At 32.8% G+C, this 22,415-nt stretch overlaps 2 protein-coding genes and 2 long non-coding RNA genes across 4 annotated transcripts; 1 reads left to right on the top strand and 3 right to left on the bottom strand.

Moving 5' to 3' along the window:
• Positions 1-198: 198 nt before the first annotated feature.
• Positions 199-21,836, bottom strand: LOC144572624 (uncharacterized). The gene is made up of 2 exons (XR_013517762.1): positions 21,706-21,836; positions 199-467 (listed from the first exon to the last, which is right to left on the bottom strand). It is a non-coding gene; the product is annotated as an uncharacterized LOC144572624 (long non-coding RNA).
• LOC144572616 (uncharacterized) lies at positions 338-5,642 on the bottom strand. Its single transcript, XM_078322262.1, has 5 exons — positions 5,371-5,642; positions 1,852-2,093; positions 1,533-1,643; positions 884-1,442; positions 338-767 (listed from the first exon to the last, which is right to left on the bottom strand). Exons 1-5 carry the CDS (start codon positions 5,507-5,509, stop codon positions 469-471), a joined length of 1,350 nt encoding a protein of 449 aa, XP_078178388.1. The 5' UTR covers positions 5,510-5,642; the 3' UTR covers positions 338-468.
• On the top strand, positions 7,318-9,612 carry LOC144550647 (zinc finger BED domain-containing protein RICESLEEPER 2-like). Its single transcript, XM_078298633.1, has 4 exons — positions 7,318-7,878; positions 7,993-9,375; positions 9,468-9,557; positions 9,595-9,612. Exons 1-3 carry the CDS (start codon positions 7,318-7,320, stop codon positions 9,525-9,527), a joined length of 2,004 nt encoding a protein of 667 aa, XP_078154759.1. The 3' UTR covers positions 9,528-9,557; positions 9,595-9,612.
• On the bottom strand, positions 14,454-15,108 carry LOC144549763 (uncharacterized). Its single transcript, XR_013509807.1, has 2 exons — positions 14,906-15,108; positions 14,454-14,780 (listed from the first exon to the last, which is right to left on the bottom strand). It is a non-coding gene; the product is annotated as an uncharacterized LOC144549763 (long non-coding RNA).
• Positions 21,837-22,415: the final 579 nt, after the last annotated feature.

Genomic DNA, 22,415 nt, shown 5'->3' with positions numbered 1-22,415 from the left:
TTATGGGGAGATTGAGTTGTAAGTTGACTACGGGCTTTTGAATATCAAAAAATAAAAAAAACACATAGCACCATCAACCTAAATTCTCTTATGATTCTGATTGATTGCACTAATAACTTAACAATGCTATGGTTCATAATAAAAATATCAACAAAGAAAGAAAATGCACAGTAAAAAAACATTCAAATACTCATCAGCTGTCAGCTCAAATACTTATCTCAGATAATTACTCCAGATTGTGTTATAAGCTATAACAAGATGTGTACTCAAAAAAGGAAAAGAAAATATCAACAAAGAAAGAAAATGTACAGTAAAAAACATCCAAACACTCATCAGATGTCAGCTAAAACACTCATATCAGATAATTACTCCAGATTTGTGTTATAAGCCATAGCAAGATATGTACTTAAATAAAATAAAAATAAGTTAACTAGATATGGTCATCAATCCTACCCTCTATATTATACCTCAAGAAAAACAAAATAACTTCTTGCCAATTTTGGCAAGCTTTGACTTTCTCCGCTTGCTTTGCGGAGTCTTAGAGCTGCTGCTCTTGTTTGAAGAGGGACTGCCATTGCCGCTTCCACTACTACTACCACCATCGCTGCTGCTGCTGCTGCGGCTGGCACGTTCAGATCTGTCCGACAGGTTTCGCTTCACCTGTCCGGTACGGGAATTTGCTGAAGTTGAAGGGCCCTCTTCTGGTACAACGTTATCATCTTGGTTCCTTGTGTGCACAAAATTTTCAAAGTGGCCTGCCACTGTTTCTGCAAATATAAATGGAAACAATTTGCAAATATTAGAAAGATATTGTACAGTAGTACGGCTTGGCACAAAGTTGCACATGCTAGTAAAATCCAATTATTACAATATCAGCAGTTACCTGATTCAATTACTGGTGCATTGTCAACCCTTGCAATGTCTCTGAGTAACTCATGTGCATTAAAGTACTCACAAGAGTTGTTGCGCATGGAACCTAAGTTGCCTGATTTTGTAGAAGTCGTATCAGAGGGAAGGAGATCTATCAGTTCCAGGTAGCTCCCATTTGACAAATGATGGTTCGGTGTGCTGTTGTTTTTATCCCAAGATATACTGTCTTTGTCTTTCAACTGTTTATCCCTGTCAGCTTGTTTGCACTGGACTGGTCCAGTGAAACTAGAGACGCAGTCATCCTTCTCTTCCTCTACAGACACAGGGCCCTCCCTTGTGATCTCTCTCAGCATCTCACCAATATTAAAATACTCAGAATTTTCAGAGCTAGTAGAAGCTGTGTCAGACGTCAGAATGTCATTAAACTCTAAGAAGTCTCTATCCGAGAAATCGTACAGCTCGCTGATTTCTCCGTCAGAAGACATTAGATCTTTCAATTCAATGAAACTGTCTGGAGAGACATTTACTGACACTTGCCGATCAGCCTCTCTCTCTTCCTTTATGTTTATCATCTGACAAGACCAATGTACTGAGTTAATAACAATAATTTGCTATGAAATTTTTTTCTTGTGACAATAATAAAATAAGAAAAATCTACATACGTCTGGTATCAATGTGCAAAAATCAGCACATGCAGAGAGAGAATTATTTGGTCGAGAGGAGTTGCCCCTTTCCTCAATTTGCCATAAGAGTCTACACAATGAAATATTCTCCTGCATTTAAGAAAAGCATAATCTAACATCTTAGCTTTTTGTTTCATTTTAGGAGAAAAAAAGATATAATAAAATTACACTATTCTTAATATAGTCTGAAAAAGTAGAAAGATCACAAATCATATATTTCTTGACCTATGCAGAATTGCTAATTGCATCTCTATCAGAATTGCATTTTCTTTCAAAAAGGGATGTCAAAAGCAGGTACCTGTACATGAATAGCTCCTTCCCTATTTGATCTGGCATGGTACTGACGCATTATCCAGCCAGTCCTAGTTCCAACAGGCATATTCCCTTGGTAAAAATCAAATATATTCCTGAACCCAAAAGCGGATTCTGTTGGAATTGTAACAGTGCCAGACCATTTCCAGAATCCATTTTCGGTCCTTCTGACGTCTCCTTCCCATTTCTCTTCATCTGGGTTTTCTTCGGAAAAAAACCAACTGTCATCTGCAACATAAAAAGCAAAAGTCCTATTAATACATCAAACTCAATAGTTTTTTATTAGTACTAACCCCAAGTATGCAATTAAAAATAGACTTATAATGTAAGTTAAACATCATCTTTTATCTTTTCTTTACTATATTATAATATCTAAGGATGGTGGACTCAGTGCTTAGAACCCTGAACCGTCATGCAGAAATTAGATGATGTTAAAATTGACAGGCCCGATTAATTATTATCTCAGCAATCCAACTTGGTTCAGCACCCATTTTCTTTTTCAATATGAATGAAATCTAAACAATCCTCTCATCTCTCTCGATTCTTCCCTCCCACTATTCAAGTAACCCTACAGTGGGGACCCGACCCATGTCGTTTCCCTGTAGATATTAATATGACAACTCTGATTAAAGAGGGCGATGGCAAAGTTGTAGATGAATTATACCGATTCTGGTGTAAATGTAATATAGATCGCTACTACATGTGTGTGCTTGTAAGATTAGTTTGCAATCATGTTAATCAGCATGGATGTCACCACCCTTAGGCACTCTCTTTACCAAACAATAACTTGATTACAAAAATCACATCATTTGCAGATTTTTAAATACTGGTTTAGGTTCTGCTTTCCAGTCACAAAAACATAATCATTGGTACATATTGAAATCTGATTCACTAAAGTCGAGCAACAAAATTAAGGATTGTTCGTGAGATCAAGCAAACTTTGCTTTTTATTTGATCAATTCACTGAATTTTGCACTTAGAAATGTTATCTCTTTTGTTTATTTTAAAGTTTTAAATTACTTCAGTGCCTACACCTGACATGTCTGGTCCATTGCATACCCACAAAATACCACCTGTACTTTTTTATTTGGTGTTGTATTGGTTTTTTGGGACAGAACTTGATAGTTTGAGCTTCAGTTGGTACGTGCATAAACCTGGAAATCAAGCAGAAAATTAAACATAAAGGTAAAATTTGAAGTCTTTGACCCCCAATCGCTGTTGTTCACTGGCATGTGGCATAGACTACGATCTAATTACCTTTTATAATGTTGAATTATTTTATGATGGTGCCAGCAGGGGCAGCAGGTATGCTTCTCTATGGGTGGCTAAGGGACCACCAACATTTTAAATATTTTTTATCAAGTCTATAGAAATTGAACGAACCCCTTTAATTTATATTCATTAGCCCCCCTTATGATAATACAAAAAAATTTAAAGGGTTTGAATGTAAGATTTTTTATTTGCTGATTTGTCCAATAGTAAAGAAGAGAGAAAAAAAAGAGAGGAAAGAAACCTTGCCTATTACATTATTGCTTTCATTAGGCATTTTGGAGAGGTCACCTTGACCATTTTAGAAGGCATTCTTACCGGAAAAAAAAAGGAAATTATTGGAGAGAAATAAAGAAAGTCATTGAAAGGTTTTCTGAAGATAGAAAAAATCAAAATTATAAAGGTGAAATTTAAATTGATGTGAAGGACGTGATATATCTTTCTTTTGAAATTGAGGTTTGTTTTTTTATTCAACGACGATTTACAAATTATTAAATTGTTATTCATTGTGACTTTTAGATAAAGGTTAGTTTTACTATTTTATTTTCAGACTAAATCATCATTTATATTTTTAATTTTTGTAAAAAAAAAAAATTATGATTCAAAATGATTTGTGTATGGAATTATAGAAGATATTATTAAAAAAATTGTATATAATTTGAATCAATGTAAAATTATGTCTAAAAGAAAGACCTTAGACCCTTATTTCAAGGTGAAAGAAAACAAATAGTGAAGAATCATACTATCTTGTGTTATATTGATTTTGGTTTTTATTAAAACATTTTTTAAATGTGATATTTATCTGGCTAGCCACCCCTATACTTAAAGTCGAAAACTGCCCCTGGGTGCCAGAAGAGAATTCTTAGTGGGTTACTGTTCACATCGAAGCATATAGGTACATGCCTAATGTGCATATTTTATACATGGGAGATGCAATATAGATAATTAGAGTACACTTTGTAGATGAAAAAAAGGACATTAAAAATGAAAATTGATTATTTGACCAAGGAAAATACTCACCATAAAAAATAAAATTTTACAAAAGCATTGGTTGAAACTTCTATTATGACATCCTTTTATTTTGAAAGAAAGGCTGAGAACAGCACAGAACTATATTATCAAAATAGAGCAACTTAAACACTATTATGCCATATGATAGAACGTTTACTGATATACTGGCAATTACAATGACATACCCATGAATTTATGCATAGCGCAATTATGATTTGTAACACACTACAACTTTGTTAGATGATATCAGTAAGGTTTTGCCAAAACAAGAAAACGCAAGCAAGACAAACCTTTCAATTTAGGGTTAAATGAACCCAAGGAAAAATAAACTTGTCTATTTAACGAAGGAAATACTTAGCAGAAAAATAGAATTTTACAAAAGCATCAATCAAAACTCTTATTATGCCATCTCATAGAATGTTTACTGATATACTGGCAATTATAATGACATGTTGATGAGTTTGTGCATAGTGCAATGGTGATTTGAAACTTACTACAACTTTTTAGATGATATTAGTTAGGGTTTACTGAAACAAGAAAACAAAATAAAAACAAACCCTTCAATTTAGGGTTTAATGCACCTTATGAAACATTGCTAGACAATATTAGTTAGGGTTTACCGAAACAAGAAAACGAAATAAAGAAAAACCCTTCAATTAGGGCTTAATGTACCTTATGAAAAATGATTTAGGGTTCTTCATATCTTTGTACTATGGAAAATACTTAGCAGGAAAATAGAATTTTAAAAAAGCATTCGAAATTTCTATTATGCCCTCTGATAGAAGGTTTACTGATTTACTGGCAATTATAATGACGTACCCATGAGTTAACGCATACTGCAATTATGATTCGTTAAACATACTAAAACTTTGCTAGACGATATTAGTTAGGGTTTACCGTAACAAGAAAACAAAATCAAAACAAACCGTTCAATTTAGGGTTTAATGTACCTTACAAAAGAAGAATTTATGGTTCTTCATATTCTTTGTACTATGGAAAATACTTAGCAGGAAAATAGAATTTTGGAAAAGCATTAAAAATTTCATTATGCCCTCTGATAGAAGGTTTACTAATATAATTGCAATTATAATGACATACCCATGAATTTGTGCATAGTACAATTATGATTCCTAACATACTACAACTTTCAATTTAGGGTTTAATATACCTTACAGTGAAAAAAATTAGGATTTATATGAAATATGAGGAAAAATTAGGTGCTTACCAGGGAAATCCCATGGATTAGAGCTGAAAGGGTTTACGGAGATGACGCCTTGAGGAATTGGGTCCCCCTTTCGCCTCGTCACTAGGTAAGTAATATAATTTTCCTCGCATGGCCAGTTTCTGATATCACCGTCCATCATGCGATGCTTCCAAGACGACAGCGATCAAGACGAAGACAAAAGCGAAGCGAAGCAAATCAAGCAACGCTTCGGATTGGGGCGAAAGAACGCTTGAATCGGAAGAGATCCACCGTCCGAGTTACAGCGATTTTGTGAGGTGTGACTGAGTGATGAGAAGTTAAAAAAACCTAGGGATTGATCGGAAGAGGAATTTGGGGAGAGCGTAATGGTTACGTTTCCTAAACGAGGCGAAGTGGCGAACGATTCGGCAGTTTATTTATATAGCGAATGAAAAGGACATTGAAATAATTTTAATTCAGCTGATATTTATTTTACATGGTAAATTGGTAACTGTAACTAGGGCTGGCAAAAAAATTCGAGGTTCGTAATTCGATTCGGGTTTGATTCGGGTTTGATTCGGGTTTGATTCGAGTTTAATTCGATTCGAAATAGATTCGAATTGGAACGAACCAAACCAGGTTTGGTTCGGAATTAAACCAAACCAAACCCAAACCTAGCCTGGTTCGATCGAAATAGGTTCGTGATTTTTTTGTGGTTTGAATCTCATAAAATCACCAACCATTCATTTTACCTGATTAAATCGAATCTCATAAAATCCAACCGTTCATTTTACCCGATCAAATTAAAATACAAAAGAGCCATTCATTTAACCTAGCCGTCCCAGACTCCCAGTCTCCCACGCTCTCATCTCGCTCTCTCTCTCTCTAACTCGCTCTCATCTCGCTCTCATGTCGCTCTAAACCCTAACTTGGCCGTCGCTCCTCTCTGTCTCGCAAGTCGCAACTACTCTCTCCTCTCTCTAAGCCAACAGTACACCTCACGATCGGTTTCAGTACTGCACTAGACGGGCTTTAGAGCTAGGGTTTGGACTTCGAAGCTAGGGTTTGGACTTCGGAGCTAGGATTCTAGCACCAAGGCGTAGCTCCATCGATTGGAAGTCTTTCACTGACCTAGGGTTCCAGCACCGTCGTTAGCAAGGCGATTGAACACCAACAAAGGTAACCGATATACTGGTAAATCTCTACTTATCTGAATCTGATATACTGGTATATCCTTTAGTAAGAAACTGGTTCTTAGGCTCATCCATATTGAATCCGATATACTGGTTCTTATACTGGTCATTACCAGTAACTTATCTGAATCCTTGATGTAAATCTCTACTTTCATGCTCATCCATATTCTTTTATTTGCTTGCAAGTGGGTTTTGGCAATGAGAAGCATGGTCACCTCGCTCTTTGTATAATTCGGAGGCAATTTTTCTGCCAAGTTCTTAGGCTTAGTATTGAAGTTGGCAACCTAGACAGAGTAGCAATGTGAGTTCTTTTTTTTAATTTTTATTCTTAATTAGAGTGATTTCTGAACTTAATGTTGCTGACCTGTTGCAGATTTATGAACTGGATTATTAATTTGAGTTATATTTAATCCTTTCCTACAGATTTGAGCCCTTCTCAATTGCGTAGAGTTGGATCTGTTGTTTCAGTTGCGGATTGGCAAATTAGTTTAGGTATGTTCCTTATAATTAATTTTAGTAATTTACTTGGGGATTCTTTTTATTTTATCTTTTATGTACTTGCTGATTTGCTGATTTGTGTTTAGGTATGTTCCTTGATTCTTTCTATTTTATCTTTTTAATTTGAGTTTAGGTATGTTCAAGATCATATACTTGCTGATTTGCTAATTTTAGTAATTTTAGTAATTTACTTGGGGATTCTTTGCATATTTAATTATACTTGCTAATTTGCACCTTTTCTATTTTAATTAGACTTGCTAATTTGCATCTTTGTTTATTTGCTTAATTTTTTTATAGAATGTCGCGGGTTGAATCTTCTCATACTCCCACTAATGAGGTGGAAGAAGATGAAACTGTAGATACCGACAATGGCAGTGAGAAAATTCCTATAGATGTTGATGAGACTACGGTGGTTGACCCAACTGAAGAAAAGGTAAAGGGAAAAGGTTCGAAAGCCGGATGCAAAAGAAAGTCGGAAGTGTGGGAGTGGTTTAAAACGTTTGATGTGGATTTGAAAGGGCCCAAAGGGACAACAGTGAAGATACAAAAGGCAGAGTGTACCCAATGCAAAAAAAGGTACAATGTGAACCTAAGTGGTAGTACTTCTCACCTCTTAAAGCATGTTAAAGCATGTTTTGAAATTAAACGAGTCAAAGGAATATCACTATCGGGTACGCTGAAATTCCCAAATAATAACCAAGTTGGACTTGATGTAGTGAGAGGGAGCGGGGGTTATGATCACATAAAATGTCGGGAGATTATTGCAAAGATGATCATGGCTCATGAATTGCCGTTTTCGTTTATTGAAAACCATTGGTTTAATATTCTAATGAAGTACAACAATCCCTTGTATCAAAGAGTGACTAGAAACACCATAAAAAATGATTGCATAAAGTTTTTTGAATCTGAAAAAGAGAAGATTAAAAATGTTTTCAAGCATGCCAAAATGATATCACTCACTTCTGATTGTTAGACTTCAAATCAAACCATTGGTTACATGGTTATAACCGCTCATTACATAAATCCAAATTGGAAGTTGCAAAAAAGAATCATTAGTTTTATTGAGCTTGCACCACCTCACACTGGTGAGGCAATCTCGGATGCCATTTTGGAGTCTCTTAAAAAGTGGGGTATCTTAAACAAAATTGGAACAATTACCCTAGACAATGCATCTAATAATGATAAGGTTGCGCTCATTTTGAAGTCCAACTTTGAGGTAACAGGCATGTTGCATTTTAATGGCTGTTTTTTTCATGTGAGATGTTGTGCTCACGTATTGAACTTGATAGTGCAAGTTGGACTTGACCGAATTAATGATTGCATTGTCAAGATTAGGGAGGGTGTTAAGTACCTTAGAAAATCCCCGGCTAGATTGTTCGAATTTGGAGAAATTGCTATCCAATTAGGCATACCCACTAGGCGATCCTTGTGTTCTGATGTGAAAACTAGGTGGAACTCAACACATCGCATGCTCCAATCGGCTCTTTATTACAAGGTTGCGCTTGAAGGGTATGCCAAGAGAGATTCAACTTTTAAGTGGCTGCCCACGGAGTTAGAGTGGGCAAATACCGAAAAGGTAATGAAGTTGCTTGATGTTTTCACTAAAGCGACAAACCTTTTTTCGGGAACTGCCTACCCCACCTCAAATTTGTTCTTTAATGAAGTGTTTAAGGTTAAAAAGGCAATATGTGAGGCTTACAGTTCGTCAGATGATTTCTTGAGTAAGATGTCTCAAGTCATGTATGTGAAGTTTGAAAAGTATTGGGGAGAAGTTAGTCTTTTAATGACTATTGCTTCTATATTAGATCCAAGGTTCAAAATGAATTTGATCGGATTTTGTTTCAAAAAGTTGTACCAAAGTTATGAGGTTGATGCTCGTATTGAAGAGGTTAGAAGCAAGGTTGAATTGCTTTTTCAGAAATATGAAAGGGAATATGTGGCTTCCAATAGTGTATCGAGTTCTTCAACCTTGCTTCTAGATGGTACCTCTTTAGATAATACCCAACCCGAGGATGACTATTTTCATTTTGTGATTGAAAACCAAACCGAAGAGTCTCAAAAAACAGACCTTGAGGTGTACTTAGAAGAAAGGGTTCTTGTTGTGGGGCAAGGAGAGAAATTTGATGTGTTGGAGTGGTGGAAAGTTAATTGTGTGAAGTTTCCAATTTTGAGCAATTTTGCTCGAGATGTCCTTGGCATTCCAATATCAACAGTCGCCTCTGAGTCGGCTTTTAGTGCCGGGGGTCGTGTACTAGATGACTACAGGAGTTCCCTAAGTAAAGATATGGTCGAACTTTTGGTTTGTGGAGGTGATTGGATAAGAGCAAGCTCAACTGTCACATTACACACTTTACAAGTAAGAGACGAGGGTTACAAAATCTATTATTCATTTATTTGATTATTCAAATAGCTTTCACACTTATCTTTTGTTTTTGTTAATATTTTCAGCAAGCAGTCAAAGAAGAGGAGAACCTTGAAGTGAAAATACCGATGACAAAAACTGATTAGAGAAGCTTAATATTTCAGCATGCTCAACAGGTAACTGATTAGTGAAAATACTATTTTCTTGTTCTAGCTTTGCTTGGCTGCTGATATGAATGGTTGAAATATTATTTTCTTGTTCTAGCTTTGCTTGGCTGCTGATCTAAATGGTTGTTTTGGCTGTGCTGGTTGTTTTGGTTGTGTTGGTTGTGTTGGATGTGCTGTGTTGTGCTTCTCTGTCAGTTGGCTGTGTTGACTATGTTGTGTTGGTTGTGTTGATTGTGTTGTGTTGGCTGTGCTGGTTGTGCTTCTCTGTAAGCTGGTTGTGTTGACTATGTTGTGTGTTGGCTGTGCTGGTTGTGCTTATCTGTAAGCTGGTTGTGTTGACTATGTTGTGTGTTGGCTGTGCTGGTTGTGCTTCTCTGTAAGCTGGCTGTGTTGACTATATTGTGTTGGCTGTAGCTCCTCTCTGTGTTGACTATGTTAAGTGCTTTTACTGTCATGCCTTACCTGTTTTGCTAGCATGTCTGTAAGTTGTTGGCTATGGGTATTAGGATGGGTGTAATTGTGTTTTGCCTATGGTCAATGATGTAAATAATCGACATGGCTGAAACCTTGATACTGCTTCTTTTGGAGTTCAGTGTCTAGTTTAGGATGCCACATATGATACTACACATGATACTGAGACCTATTATGGCATTGGTTTTCTGTTTCGGGTAGCTTTCTATTTTCTGTTTCGGGTAGCTTTCTATTTTCTCTATTTTTCATTTGAACTATTGTATGTGATTGGTTGTGCTATTGTATGTTGTTTAATGGATTAATCAATGGATTGTTTAATGGATTGTTCTATTTTCTGTTTATTTTTGCACTTTGTTTAATGGATTGTTTAAAATCAGATCTCATTTCGAACCTATTTCGAACCAAACCGAACCAGTTCGAATATGTACCGAACCAAACCCGAACTGATCTTTGAGGTTTGAAATCAGAATCAATTTCGAACCAGTTTGGTTCGAAATTATTTCGAATCCGAACCCGAACCTGGATTAGGTTTGGTTTGGTTCGGTTCGTTGCCAGCCCTAACTGTAACGCAAAGAATACTTACCCTAATTAACATATATAGATGAGGGTTTTGAGAATTTTAATAATTAAATTTAAAAACGAATAATAATAAGAATTGAAAAGTAAATTTATAAATATATTATTGAACATATAAATAACATAATATTCAAAGTTTATATGACTTATATAGTATTTAACTATGCATAAAATAACACTTATTTTTAAAGACAGTATGTAGTGAATGTTCTTTCTTCACGGATAATAGAAGTGGGGTGTATGCATGCATCTAGGAGCCGAATTAGAAAATTTAGTTAGGAGGCTGAAATTTAAAATACATAATTATTAATGAGGAGGGTTCCAATGCCTCATTTTTTTTTTATATTTCATCGTACCTCATATTTTATATTTTCATTTTTTTCATATTCAAAGTCTAAATTGTCGATCCGAACTGTTCAACATGATATCCATACTAAAATATGGTTAGGGATGAAATTTTATAATTTTTGAAATTTTTTTACTATTTTTTAAGATGGGTAGAAAATCACTGTTTTTTTTAACGGTTAAAAAACAGTGATTTTGTACCTTTCTTAAAAAATAGCAAAAAAATTCCAAAAAATATAAAATTTCATCTCCATGCATATTTTAGTATAAATATTTTGTTGAACGGTTCGGATCGACAATTTGAACTTTGAAAACGAAAAAAATAAAATATGAGGTATGAAAAAAAATGAGGCATTGGAACCCTCCTCATTATTAATTTATAGTTAGTGAGATTTGTACTCAAGTTCTAAAAATCACAAAATAGTCTTAACCACTAAATTACTAGTACACGGGGATTTAGTATTTTGTGAGGGGAGCTGAGTAATATATAGAAACGTTTAAGTAAATGTAAATTCATTTAAATTTCAACACACGTGAAACTACTAGCACACATTTAGTATTTTATGAGGGGAGCAGAGTAATATAAAAACTTTAAGTAAATGTAAATTCATTTAAATTTCAATGTACGTGATTATAAACTTCAAAATCATGGAGGTGGCTTAGGACTCTCTGGACTAATTGTAGATATGTCTCTGCATGCACAAACCTTAAGCCTCCTTTGGATGCAGATAGGAGGGCGTTCAAAGAATTGTCTGATTTTTGAAAGTGAGTAAAACTAGTGTGTGCTATGCTCACCAAAGAGTTTCGTGAGCATAACTCTAAAATCTATTGAATTTACTTCAAATGACGAATCCAAACTATTGAAACCGACATGTAGATGCAAAAAAATGAAAGAAAATGAAGTTTTATTTTTGACCGCTTGACTTTATACTAAATGAATTCAAAAATTTTAAAATTTTGCATGTACACACAATACTCTTGAAGTAGATTGGTTTCAACGGTCTGAATTCATCGTTTGAAACCAATCCGATAAATTTTAGAGTTATGCTCACCGAACCTTCTTGATGAGCATAATACGCGCTAGCTTTACTCAATAATCTTTATTAGCACTTTTACAAACATAATAATCTTTAATATAATTTTATGTATTAACTTGGATATAATAAAGGGAAAATATCAGGAAAATAGAATTCTCAAACATGGCAATGTATGTTATATGTTTTTTTTCTTTTCTTTTCCCCAAATAAATAGTTGCAAAACTAATATTACAAGTCTAAATTATATTTTATTCTAATTATTTGTAATATTAAGTTTTGTAATGTTTAGATGGATGATATGAAAGATTTAAATAATCAGGATCCAAATTTTATGCGAAACCGTAGAGAAAAACTAATGCAAATCTACATTTGAATGTGATTGATTGAACTATATATATTTAATGCAAATCAAGCAAAAAAATACATTGCACCATCAACCTAAATTCTTTTAAAAAATTATTTTCTATTTGATTCTGATTGATTGCACTAATAACTTATACATTGCTCAAATACTCATCTCATATAATTACTCCAGATTTTTTTTATAACCGATAGCAAGTTATGTACTAAAAAAAGAAGAAGAAAAAGTTAACAAGGCGTTTGAATACAATTTCGAAAATAGCAAGAATAGCGCTAACTTGACAAGTTAGTGCTATTCTATCGTTTAGATGGATTAGCAAGAACAACTCTCAAAGTTTAATGAGAGGTTCTTGCTAATCCATCTAAACGATAGAATAGCACTAACTTGAGGTTAGCGCTATTCTTGCTATTTTCGAAATTGTATTCAAACGCCTTGTTAACTTTTTCTTCTTCTTTTTTGAGTACATAACTTGCTATCGGTTATAAAAAAAAATCTGGAGTAATTATATGAGATGAGTATTTGAGCAATGTATAAGTTATTAGTGCTATTCTATGATAAGGCAGGCACCTTGCGAACAGCAAACTCACTCGTTTCGTACATAAATGTCCCCCTGAAAACGGGCCCACTAACTACTTTGCATGGGCCCAAAAAGGCCCGTTAGAGATCCATTAAGTTAAATCAGTACGATGAAGTCCCAGCCGTTTAATTAGCAGGTTTGAATCACATCACCAGCTTTAGGTTTAATAGGAGACACAATCGTATCAATTGCACATAACTTAAAGCTAAGAAAATAAAATAAAATTATTAATCCAAATAAGCAACTTTTACAAACTTGTTTCTTGCAAATATAGCAGAAATAAATAGAGTAGAACTAGGGTGTTCTTAAGCTCACCAAAGTGTTTGGTGAGCTTGACTTCAAAATCCGTCAAATCAGTTTCAAATGACGAATCCGAACCGTTGGAACCTGCCTATTTTACGTGTGATGCGTCTACATGTGAAATTTTTAAACTTTCGAATTAGTTTAGTATAAAGTCAAGCGGTCAAAACATGTTCAAAAAATGAATGCACTAAAATTAATTTATTAACCTTCTAATTTTGACCAATTGACTTTATACTAAACTAATTCAAAAGTTAAAAAATTTCACAAGTAGACGCATCACACGTAAAATAGACGGGTTCCAACGGTTCGGATTCGTCATTTGAAACCGATTTGACGGGTTTTGGAGTCAAGCTCACCAAACACTTTGGTGAGCTTAAGAACACCCTAGTTCTACTCAAATAAATAATGGGAAGAAGGTAAAAGGAGAATTCAATATACTTCTATTTTCATGTATTTTAGTTGCATATTTGTCAGTGGGGAAAAAAAAACAATGGAGCATGAAAATTGCACAGTAACCAAACATATGCACTAACTGAAGAGAAAGGCGGAGGAGCGACGGCCGTCTAGGCCGGACAGAGGAGCGACGGCCAGTCACCGAGAGCGTTGACTAGGTTTTAGAACGAGAGCGAGTCAGGGAGAGGCGGATTATTGAGATTTGAGATGAGAGCGTCCAGCGTTGGCTAGGTTAAATTAGGACTCTATTTTGTGTTTTAATTTTATCAGGTAAATGAACGACCGGTGTTATTATGAGATTCGAACCATAAAAGTTCGTGAACCCATTTTGATCGAATCAGACCCAGTTCAAATTTGGTTCGAATTAATTTCGAACTGAACTAGTTTGGTTCGTTTCAGAACAAACTTATAATTTCGAATCAAATCTGAATTTATTTTATATAATTAATTAAAAAACATTCAAATAATAAAACATTCAAATAAAAAAGTAAAATGTTTAGCATAATATTCTTCTTATGATATAATTTATTTTATATAATTACCTGTTACCCAACGGGTACAAAATAACATTTACTCGTACCCATACCCATTTATCTAACGAAAAAAAATTCTTACCCATACCCATACCCAATAAGTTAACGAAAAAAAAATCTTACCTATACCCGTCTTATTGAATACGATATGGATAGGGTAAACGGGTAAACGGGTGTCATTGACACCCCTGAAGACACTCCGTACAATCACAAATCCAAACTAATTGCTTAGTTAAGGCATAGCACATGTAACAGAAACATGAAGTATAATTGTAAAATTTAAAAGAACTTGTTAAAAAAACCAACATGTACGCAATTAACAGACCAAAAGCGCAGCAAATCCTAACAGGAAGGTGGAAAAGAGAAGAGCCAATGAAGGATTGCCATGGGAAGTGGTAGCTGCACTCTTCTTCTTCTTCTTCTTTTTGTTTCTTTTATTTATATATACGTATTTCTTCTTTGAAGTCTCAGTTGATTTGAGAATTGCGCGCCTCATTAATTGATCATGTCCATCATTGCCTTCATCTGCTAGCTTATCAATTTTGGTAAAGTTTGTTGCCAAATTGATTTCTTTGCCTACAATCAAGTAGAGTAGTCATAGCATCAAATTAATTTTAAATGAAATCTGGAAGGTAATTTAAATTTTAAAATAAATTGAGAGAACCCAAATGTGAAAACTGTGAGAAGATGAGAAGCCAGACCTGACTCATTAATGGCGTGAGCGGATTGAAGAGACCTGACATGGGCTTGAGTTGCACCAAAAAGAGTGAAGAGGAGGAGAAATGAGAACAACAGAAGAAAGACACAATTTCTATTGACCTCCATTTAATATTTCCGACTCTAATTCCCAAACTCTGCAAAATCCTCACCTGAGTGTATTAGTTCTCTAATTTTATTTTCAAGTTATTTGCTTTGTTTAGGTTGCTGTAACTCGCAGACGTGATCATTGCATAAATATGAAAGATCCATTTTGTAACGTGTCCCCGACGACACGGATAAATTTGGAGAATATATTGGGCATGAAGGCAAGAATCTTTATGAATTGGGTCCCCCTTTTGCCTCGTCGCTAGGTAAGTAATATAATTCGGCCATTTGAAAATTTTTACAAAATATTCTCAATTTTTTAAAATTCATCAAACAAGATATCCCTTTTCTAAAATAATTAACAAAATATCCTTGTAAGTCTCAATTTTCCATTTTTCTCTCTCCCTCCCCTCCTTTCTCCTTTCTCCTTCTTAAATATAATCTGCCAACATTTGGAGGACAAAAAAATTGATTATAAAGAATTTTTTTTTTTCAATAATTGCAGCGCCATCCGATATTGTTTTTCATTTTCCTTTGCAAATCAAATTGTCTAAAAACCCATTAATGTGCAGTGTAGTTTGTTTCCGTACGTAGCCTATTACTATCATAATCAAAGGTTTAAATAGCATTTATCGCGTCATAGCGCGCTGGCTGAAAAACAGCGCTATTCTCAAATAGCGCGCTATAGCGTCGATAGCGCCATAGCTTTTATGGTCCGAAAACGCTATAGCGCGCTATTTAGAATCCTGATCCTAATTAACCTTACATTATTCTTTTGCGTAATGGTATGGAGCATTCTCTTTTCTCCTATAATAAATTCCAACTCTATTAAAATGTGCATATTTCTATGCTTAATAACATGAATTGCTTAATCTAAGTTGGTGTTGCTATTATTGAAGCTGGACTCGGATGTAAATTGAAGCTGAATTTTTTTACTAAATAGACATCGAGATAATTTTGATTTAGCTATTATTTATTTTATGTGGTAACTGTAACGCAGAGGATACCCTAATTAACATAGAGGAGGGCTTTCAGAATTTTGATAATTAAATTTAAAAAAGAAAAAAATAAGAATTGAAAAATAAATTTATAAATATATTATTGAATATATAAATAACATAATATTCAAATTTTATATGACTTACATAGTATTTAATTATGAATAAAATAACACTATATATCTTTTAAAGACATAATATAGTGAATGTTCTTTCTTCACGGATAATAGAAGTGGGGTGCATGCATGCATCTAGGAGAGGAATTAAAAAAAATTAGTTAAGAGGATTAAAATTTAAAATGCATAATTATTAATTTATGGTTTGTGGGATTTGAATTCAAGTTCTAACAATCATAAAATAGAATCTTAGCACCAGTACACGTGCATCTAGTATTTGGTGAGGGGAGCTGAGTAATATAAAAACTTTTAAGTAAACGTAAATTCATTTAAATTTTAACACACATGAAACTACTAGCACACATTTAGTATTTTACGAGGGGAGCCGAGTAATATAAAAAAATTTAAGTAAATATAAATTCATTTATATTTCAACGTATGTGATTAAAAATAAAATAAAATCGTGGAGGTGGCTTAAAACTCTCTGGACTAAGTGTAGATATATGACGCTGCATGCATGAACCTTAAGCCTCCTTTGGATGTGGATAGGAGGGCGTTCAAAGAATTGTCTGATTTTTGAGAGTAAAACTAGCGTGTGTTATGCTCACCAAAGAGCGTCGTGAGCATAATTCTAAAATCTATTAGATTTGCTTTAAATGACAAATTCAAATTGTTGAAACCGACATGTAGATGCAAATTTTGAAATTTTCAAACTTATTTAGTACAAACTCAAGCAGTAAAAAAAATGAATGAAAATGGAATTCTATATATAATTTATTTTAATGCATTCACTTGTCATCATTTTTGACCGCTTGACTTTATACTAAATGAATTCAAAAAAATTTAAATTTTGCATGTCCACACAATACTCGTGAAGTAGATCAGTTTTTAACGGTTTGAATTTGTTGTTTTAGAGTTATGATCATTGAACTTTCTTAGTGAGTACACGCTAGTTTTACACAATAATCTTTATATATTAGCACTTTTACAAAGATAATAATCTTTAATATCATTTATGTATTTAATTGGATATAATAAAAGGAAAATATCAGGAAAATAGAATTCTCAAACATGGCAATGTATGTTGAGTAAAGCTAGCGTGTGACATGCTCATCAAGAAAGTTTGGTGAGCATAACTCCAAAAGTATATTGGATCGACGTCAAATGTCAAATCCAAACCGTTGAAATCCATGTACTTTATGAGTGATGCATATACATGCAAAATTTTGAAAGTTTCGAGTTTATTTGCTACACGGTCAAGTGGTCAAAGAAATAATAAAAATTGAATATATAAAATAACTTATAATAAAATGTTCATTTCTTTGACCACTTGACCGTGTAGCAAATAAACTCGAAACTTTCAAAATTTTGCATATATATGCATCACTCATGAAGTACATGGATTTCAACGGTTTGGATTTGACATTTGACGTCAATCCGATATACTTTTGGAGTTATGCTCACCAAACTTTCTTGGTGAGCATGTCACACGCTAGCTTTACTCATGTATGTTATATATTTTTTTAATTTTTCTTTTCCCCAAATAAATAGTTGCAAAATTAATATTACAAGTCTAAGTTATATTTTATTCTAATTATTTGTAATGTTGTTAAGTTTCGTAATGTTTAGATGGATTATGTGAAAAAATTTAATAATTAGGATCCAAACCTTATGGGAAACCGTAGAGAAAAACTAATGCAAATCAAGCATTTGAATGTGATTGATTGAACTATATATTAATGCAAATCAAGCAAAAAAAAAAAAATACATTGCACCATCAACCTAAATTCTTTTAAAAAATATATTTTCTATTTGATTCTGATTGATTGCACTAATAATTTATACATTGCTCAAATACTCATATCAGATAATTACTCCAAATTTGTGTTATAAGCCATAGCTAAAATAACATAAAAAGAATTAAGTTAACTAGAAAAGGTCATAATTGCTTTGCAACCAATCTTACTCTTTAAAATATACCTCATGAAAAACAAAATAAAGCCTTTTTACATACTTTCTCTGCTTGTTTTTGCTGAGTATTTGAGCTGCTACTCTTATTTGAAGAGGGACTGTCATTTACACTTCCACTGTTGCACCTTTGGATCTTTTGGTACAATGTCAGCTTGGTTCACCTGACCGGTACAGGAACTAGCTGATATTAAAGGGCCCTCTTCTGGTACAATGTCAGCTTGGTTCCTTGGGGGCTCAAAATTACCAATGCGGCTTGGCGCCACTGATTCTGCAAAAAATAAACAAAATCAATTTTCAAGTATTAGAAAGATGTTGTACAAATACAATACAGCTTGATACCATAGTGACAAATGAATTATTCGGGTTCGGTTCGGCGAGATCAAAAATTCGTGATTCGGGAATAATTCGGGTATAATTCGGGAATGATTCGGAATTATTCGAAATTATTCGGATCAAAAATCTTAGTCCTGCAAGGGAGCAAAAAACCAAAAAAACCAAAAAAATAAGTGTTCTTGGAAAAATTTAGGAAAAATTCGTGAATAATTCGGAAAATTCGGAAAAAGTTCATAAAATTCGGGAATTATTCGGGTTTAATTCGGTCAAAGTTCAGTCAACTGAATAATTCGGCGTTCAGTTTGGCATCACCAAAAAAAAGAATTAAACGGATATAATTCGGGTATCTTGTCACTATGCTTGATACAATATTACCTACACAACCATGATAGGAGCTTTTTGTAAAGTTTGGGGTTTGGCTGTGGGCCTGTGGCTTGTGCAATTTTATGTCAAATGTTAGTATGGGATTGGGCCCAAATGTTTATACATATACATCATTAATTAAGGGTTTTATGAAAAAAAAAAAAAAAAAAGTTGGTGCTCATATTGAAAAAAAACACAATACTTTTCTCTCTATCAACTTATTCATTTTTTTTTGTTCATATTAGAAAACACAATATTTTTTTCAAAGTAATATAATATAAATAAAAAATGGCTTTCAAAAAATCGCTGTAAATGTTACCAAATCCATTCAAAATTGCCTAAATCAACCATCCATGCTTTCTAGGTAAATAGAGAAGATACAACTTCAGTTTTCTCCATCATCTTACTCATTTTATTTGTTAGAGACCATTTTTTTTTCTCGTTTGTAGTTTGTATATTTCGAATTTGATGTTAACTATTGTTTGAATGTAGCTTGGTAACTAAAATTTGAGATATTTGTCCCGATTTTTTTATTTATATCCAAAAAAAATATAAAATTTAAAAAATAATCAAAGAGGACAGCTATTTTCAAAAATTTCCAAACCGGAATTTTTTTTTCCGATTTTAGCATCAATTACCGGAATTTTTTTTTTCCGGAAACTCATCTCTAAAACCAGAAAAAATATTTCCGGTATCCAATTTCGGAAAAAAATTTTCCGGTTTTTAGTCCCAAAACAGGAAAATTTTTTTTCCGGAAATGGGATTTTCCATTTTTTTTTTTTATAAACTCATTTACATATAAACATATACATATATTATATATACATGTATTATATTATATATTCATACACATATACATATATTATAAAGAATGAGTTTCTAAAAAAAAAAACCAAACGACGTTTATAAACAAAATACCGATCGTTGTATGCCTACTGTTAAATGAAAACTTAAATTGAACTTTTGAGGCACTAAACGACGTTTTTTTTTTGCAATTTCTAAATGATTCTAAATATTTTTGGAATTTTCTAAATTAATCGATATGTAAACAAATCAAACTATTTCCTAAATTATTCTAAATTATTTTAAAATTTTCTAAATGATTCTAAACCATTTTGAAATTTTCTAAATTAATCGGACAATATCTAAACTATTTTATATGTATATATAATATATGTATAATATATGTATATGTATATATGAGAGTGACTAATGTGCATTCGAATGTATATGTGCCGAAATACATACGGTCCAAATTTGACTTTTCAAAATCCAAACGGTCGATCCGAACCGTTCATCTTGTTCTCCATATTAATATGTGCTTGGAGACCAAATTTTATATTTTTATGAATTTTTTTACTATTTATTAAGTATTTTACAAAATTGTTGATCCAACGGTGGCTGCTGATTTTACTGTTTTGTTAAGCCACCGTTGGATCAACAATTTTGTAAAATACTTAATAAATAGTAAATAAATTCATAAAAATATAAAATTTGGTCTCCAAGCACATATTAATATGGAGAACAAGATGAACGGTTCGGATCGACCGTTTAGATTTTAAAAAGTCAAATTTGGACCATATGTATTTCGGCCCATATACATTCGAATGCACATTTGTCACTCTCTCTCTCTCTATATATATATATTATAAAAAAATGAGTTTTTTTCTGGAATTTTTTTTCCGGTTTTAGAGATGAGTTTCTGGAAAAAAAAAATTTCGGTAATTGGTGCTAAAACCGGGAAAAAAAATTCCGGTTTGGGTACTTTTGAAAATAGCTGCCCTCTTTGGTTATTTTTTAAAATTTTATATTTTTTTGAATATAAATAAAAAAATCAGTATTTGTCACCAATATATCAAAAGTACAAAAGATGAAATTAATCTATTAACATGTGAGCTAAATTTATGCTCTTTTGGCTCAACATGTTTACATTCTAATTGTGTTTCTTACCTAACTAGCATCATCCTATATATATGAACAGGAGAAAAGCAGTTTAATTTTTTAATTGTAATATATATTAAATTCATTTAATTGTGTTTTACTTTACTAGCGTCATCCAATAAATATGACTGTTTGAAAATGAGATTGCCATTTTTTTAGGTATTGAGTTCATCTATTTAGCATCTTGATAAAAATGAGATTGCCATTTCGGAAACTGCCCCTTTTAGAGTCTTTTATTCGAAAAATATAATAATCACATAAAATCTAAATAAAATACTATACAACTTTTCGACTCTCTTGTCTAAAAATTCATGCCATTCTTTTCAGAAAACAGAAATCAATAATAAGGATAATATCAAGTAAACCCCTATAAATCATCAAAATATTGCATTTATCTTGATATAGCCATTTCTAACTTAATTATTTTCAACAATAAATCTTTCCTGCATTTAATGACTTAATCTTTGACAAAATAAAGAAGAAAAAGTAAACAAATAGTTAAGAAAAATTATATTAATACAATCAACAATGTTATCATTGATATGTGATCGATTGCAATAGATATTAATGCAAATCAACAAGAAAAAACACATTACACCATCAACCTAAATTCTGATTGATTGCACTAATAACTTAACAATGTTATGGTTCATCTGCAAATGAAATGAAGCACAATACAAAATATCAACAAATAAAGAAAATGCACAGTAAAAAAAAACATTCAAATACTTATCAGCTGTCAGCTCCAATACTCATCTCAGATAATTACTCCAATGTGTTATAAGCTATAGCAAGATATATACTAAAAAAAGAAAGAAAATGTACAGTAAATAACATCCAAACACTCATCAGATGTCAAGCTAAAACACTAATATCATATAATTAACCATATTTGTGTTATAAGCCATTGCAGAATATGTACTTAAAAATAAAATAATAAGAAGTTAACTACATATGGTCCTACCCTCTAAATACCTCAAGAAAAACAAAATAATTTTTTGCCAATTTTGGCAAGCTTCTTGACGGACTTTCTCCGCTTGCTTTGCGGAGTCTTAGAGCTGCTGCTCTTGTCTGAAGAGGGACTGTCATTGCAGTTTACACTGGTACTACTAGTAATATAATATAAATAAATAAATGGCTTCCAAAAAATCGCTGTAAATGTTACCAAATCCATTCCAAATTGCCCAAATCAACCATCCATGCTAAGAGAAGATACAACTTCAGTTTTCTCCATCATCTTACTCATTTTATTTGTTAGAGAAACCATCCATAGTTTGTATAGTTCAACTTTTTTGTTAACTATTCTTATTTGTAGTTTGTATATTTTGACTTTGATGTTAAGTATTGTTTGAATGTAGGTAACTAAAATTTGATAGATATTTGTCACTAATATATCAAAAGCACTCAACATGCATAATTACTAAGCTGTAACTAATAATGAGAGAAATTAATCTGTTAACATGTGAGCTAAATTTATGCACTTTTGGTTCAATATGTTTACATTCTAATTGTGTTTCTTACCTAACTAGCATCATCCCATATATATGAGCAGGAGAAGAGCAGTTTTATTTTTTTTAATTGTAATATATATTAAATTCTTTTAATTGTGTTTTACTTTACTAGCGTCATCCAATAAATATGACTGTTTGAAAAATGAGATTGCCATTTTTTTAGGTTTTGAGTTC

The sequence above is a fragment of the Carex rostrata genome, chromosome 2 (assembly GCF_964058835.1).
Source record: "Carex rostrata chromosome 2, lpCarRost1.2, whole genome shotgun sequence".
Lineage (NCBI taxonomy): Eukaryota > Viridiplantae > Streptophyta > Magnoliopsida > Poales > Cyperaceae > Carex > Carex rostrata.
Note: the sequence above shows the minus strand (reverse complement) of the source record. Positions and strands in the feature narration are given on the sequence as shown.

Excerpts from the sequence above, each read along its gene's own strand:
- LOC144572616 (XM_078322262.1), bottom strand. The coding sequence starts at position 5,509 with ATGATGGACGGTGATATCAGAAACTGGCCATGCGAGGAAAATTATATT. Across the intron at positions 1,644-1,851 it reads AAGGAGCTATTCATGTACAG|GAGAATATTTCATTGTGTAG; the intron begins GTACCTGCTTTT and ends TCTTAAATGCAG. Across the intron at positions 768-883 it reads TGCACCAGTAATTGAATCAG|AAACAGTGGCAGGCCACTTT; the intron begins GTAACTGCTGAT and ends TTATATTTGCAG.
- LOC144550647 (XM_078298633.1), top strand. The coding sequence starts at position 7,318 with ATGTCGCGGGTTGAATCTTCTCATACTCCCACTAATGAGGTGGAAGAA. Across the intron at positions 7,879-7,992 it reads ACAATCCCTTGTATCAAAGA|ACTTCAAATCAAACCATTGG; the intron begins GTGACTAGAAAC and ends TCTGATTGTTAG. Across the intron at positions 9,376-9,467 it reads TCACATTACACACTTTACAA|CAAGCAGTCAAAGAAGAGGA; the intron begins GTAAGAGACGAG and ends TAATATTTTCAG.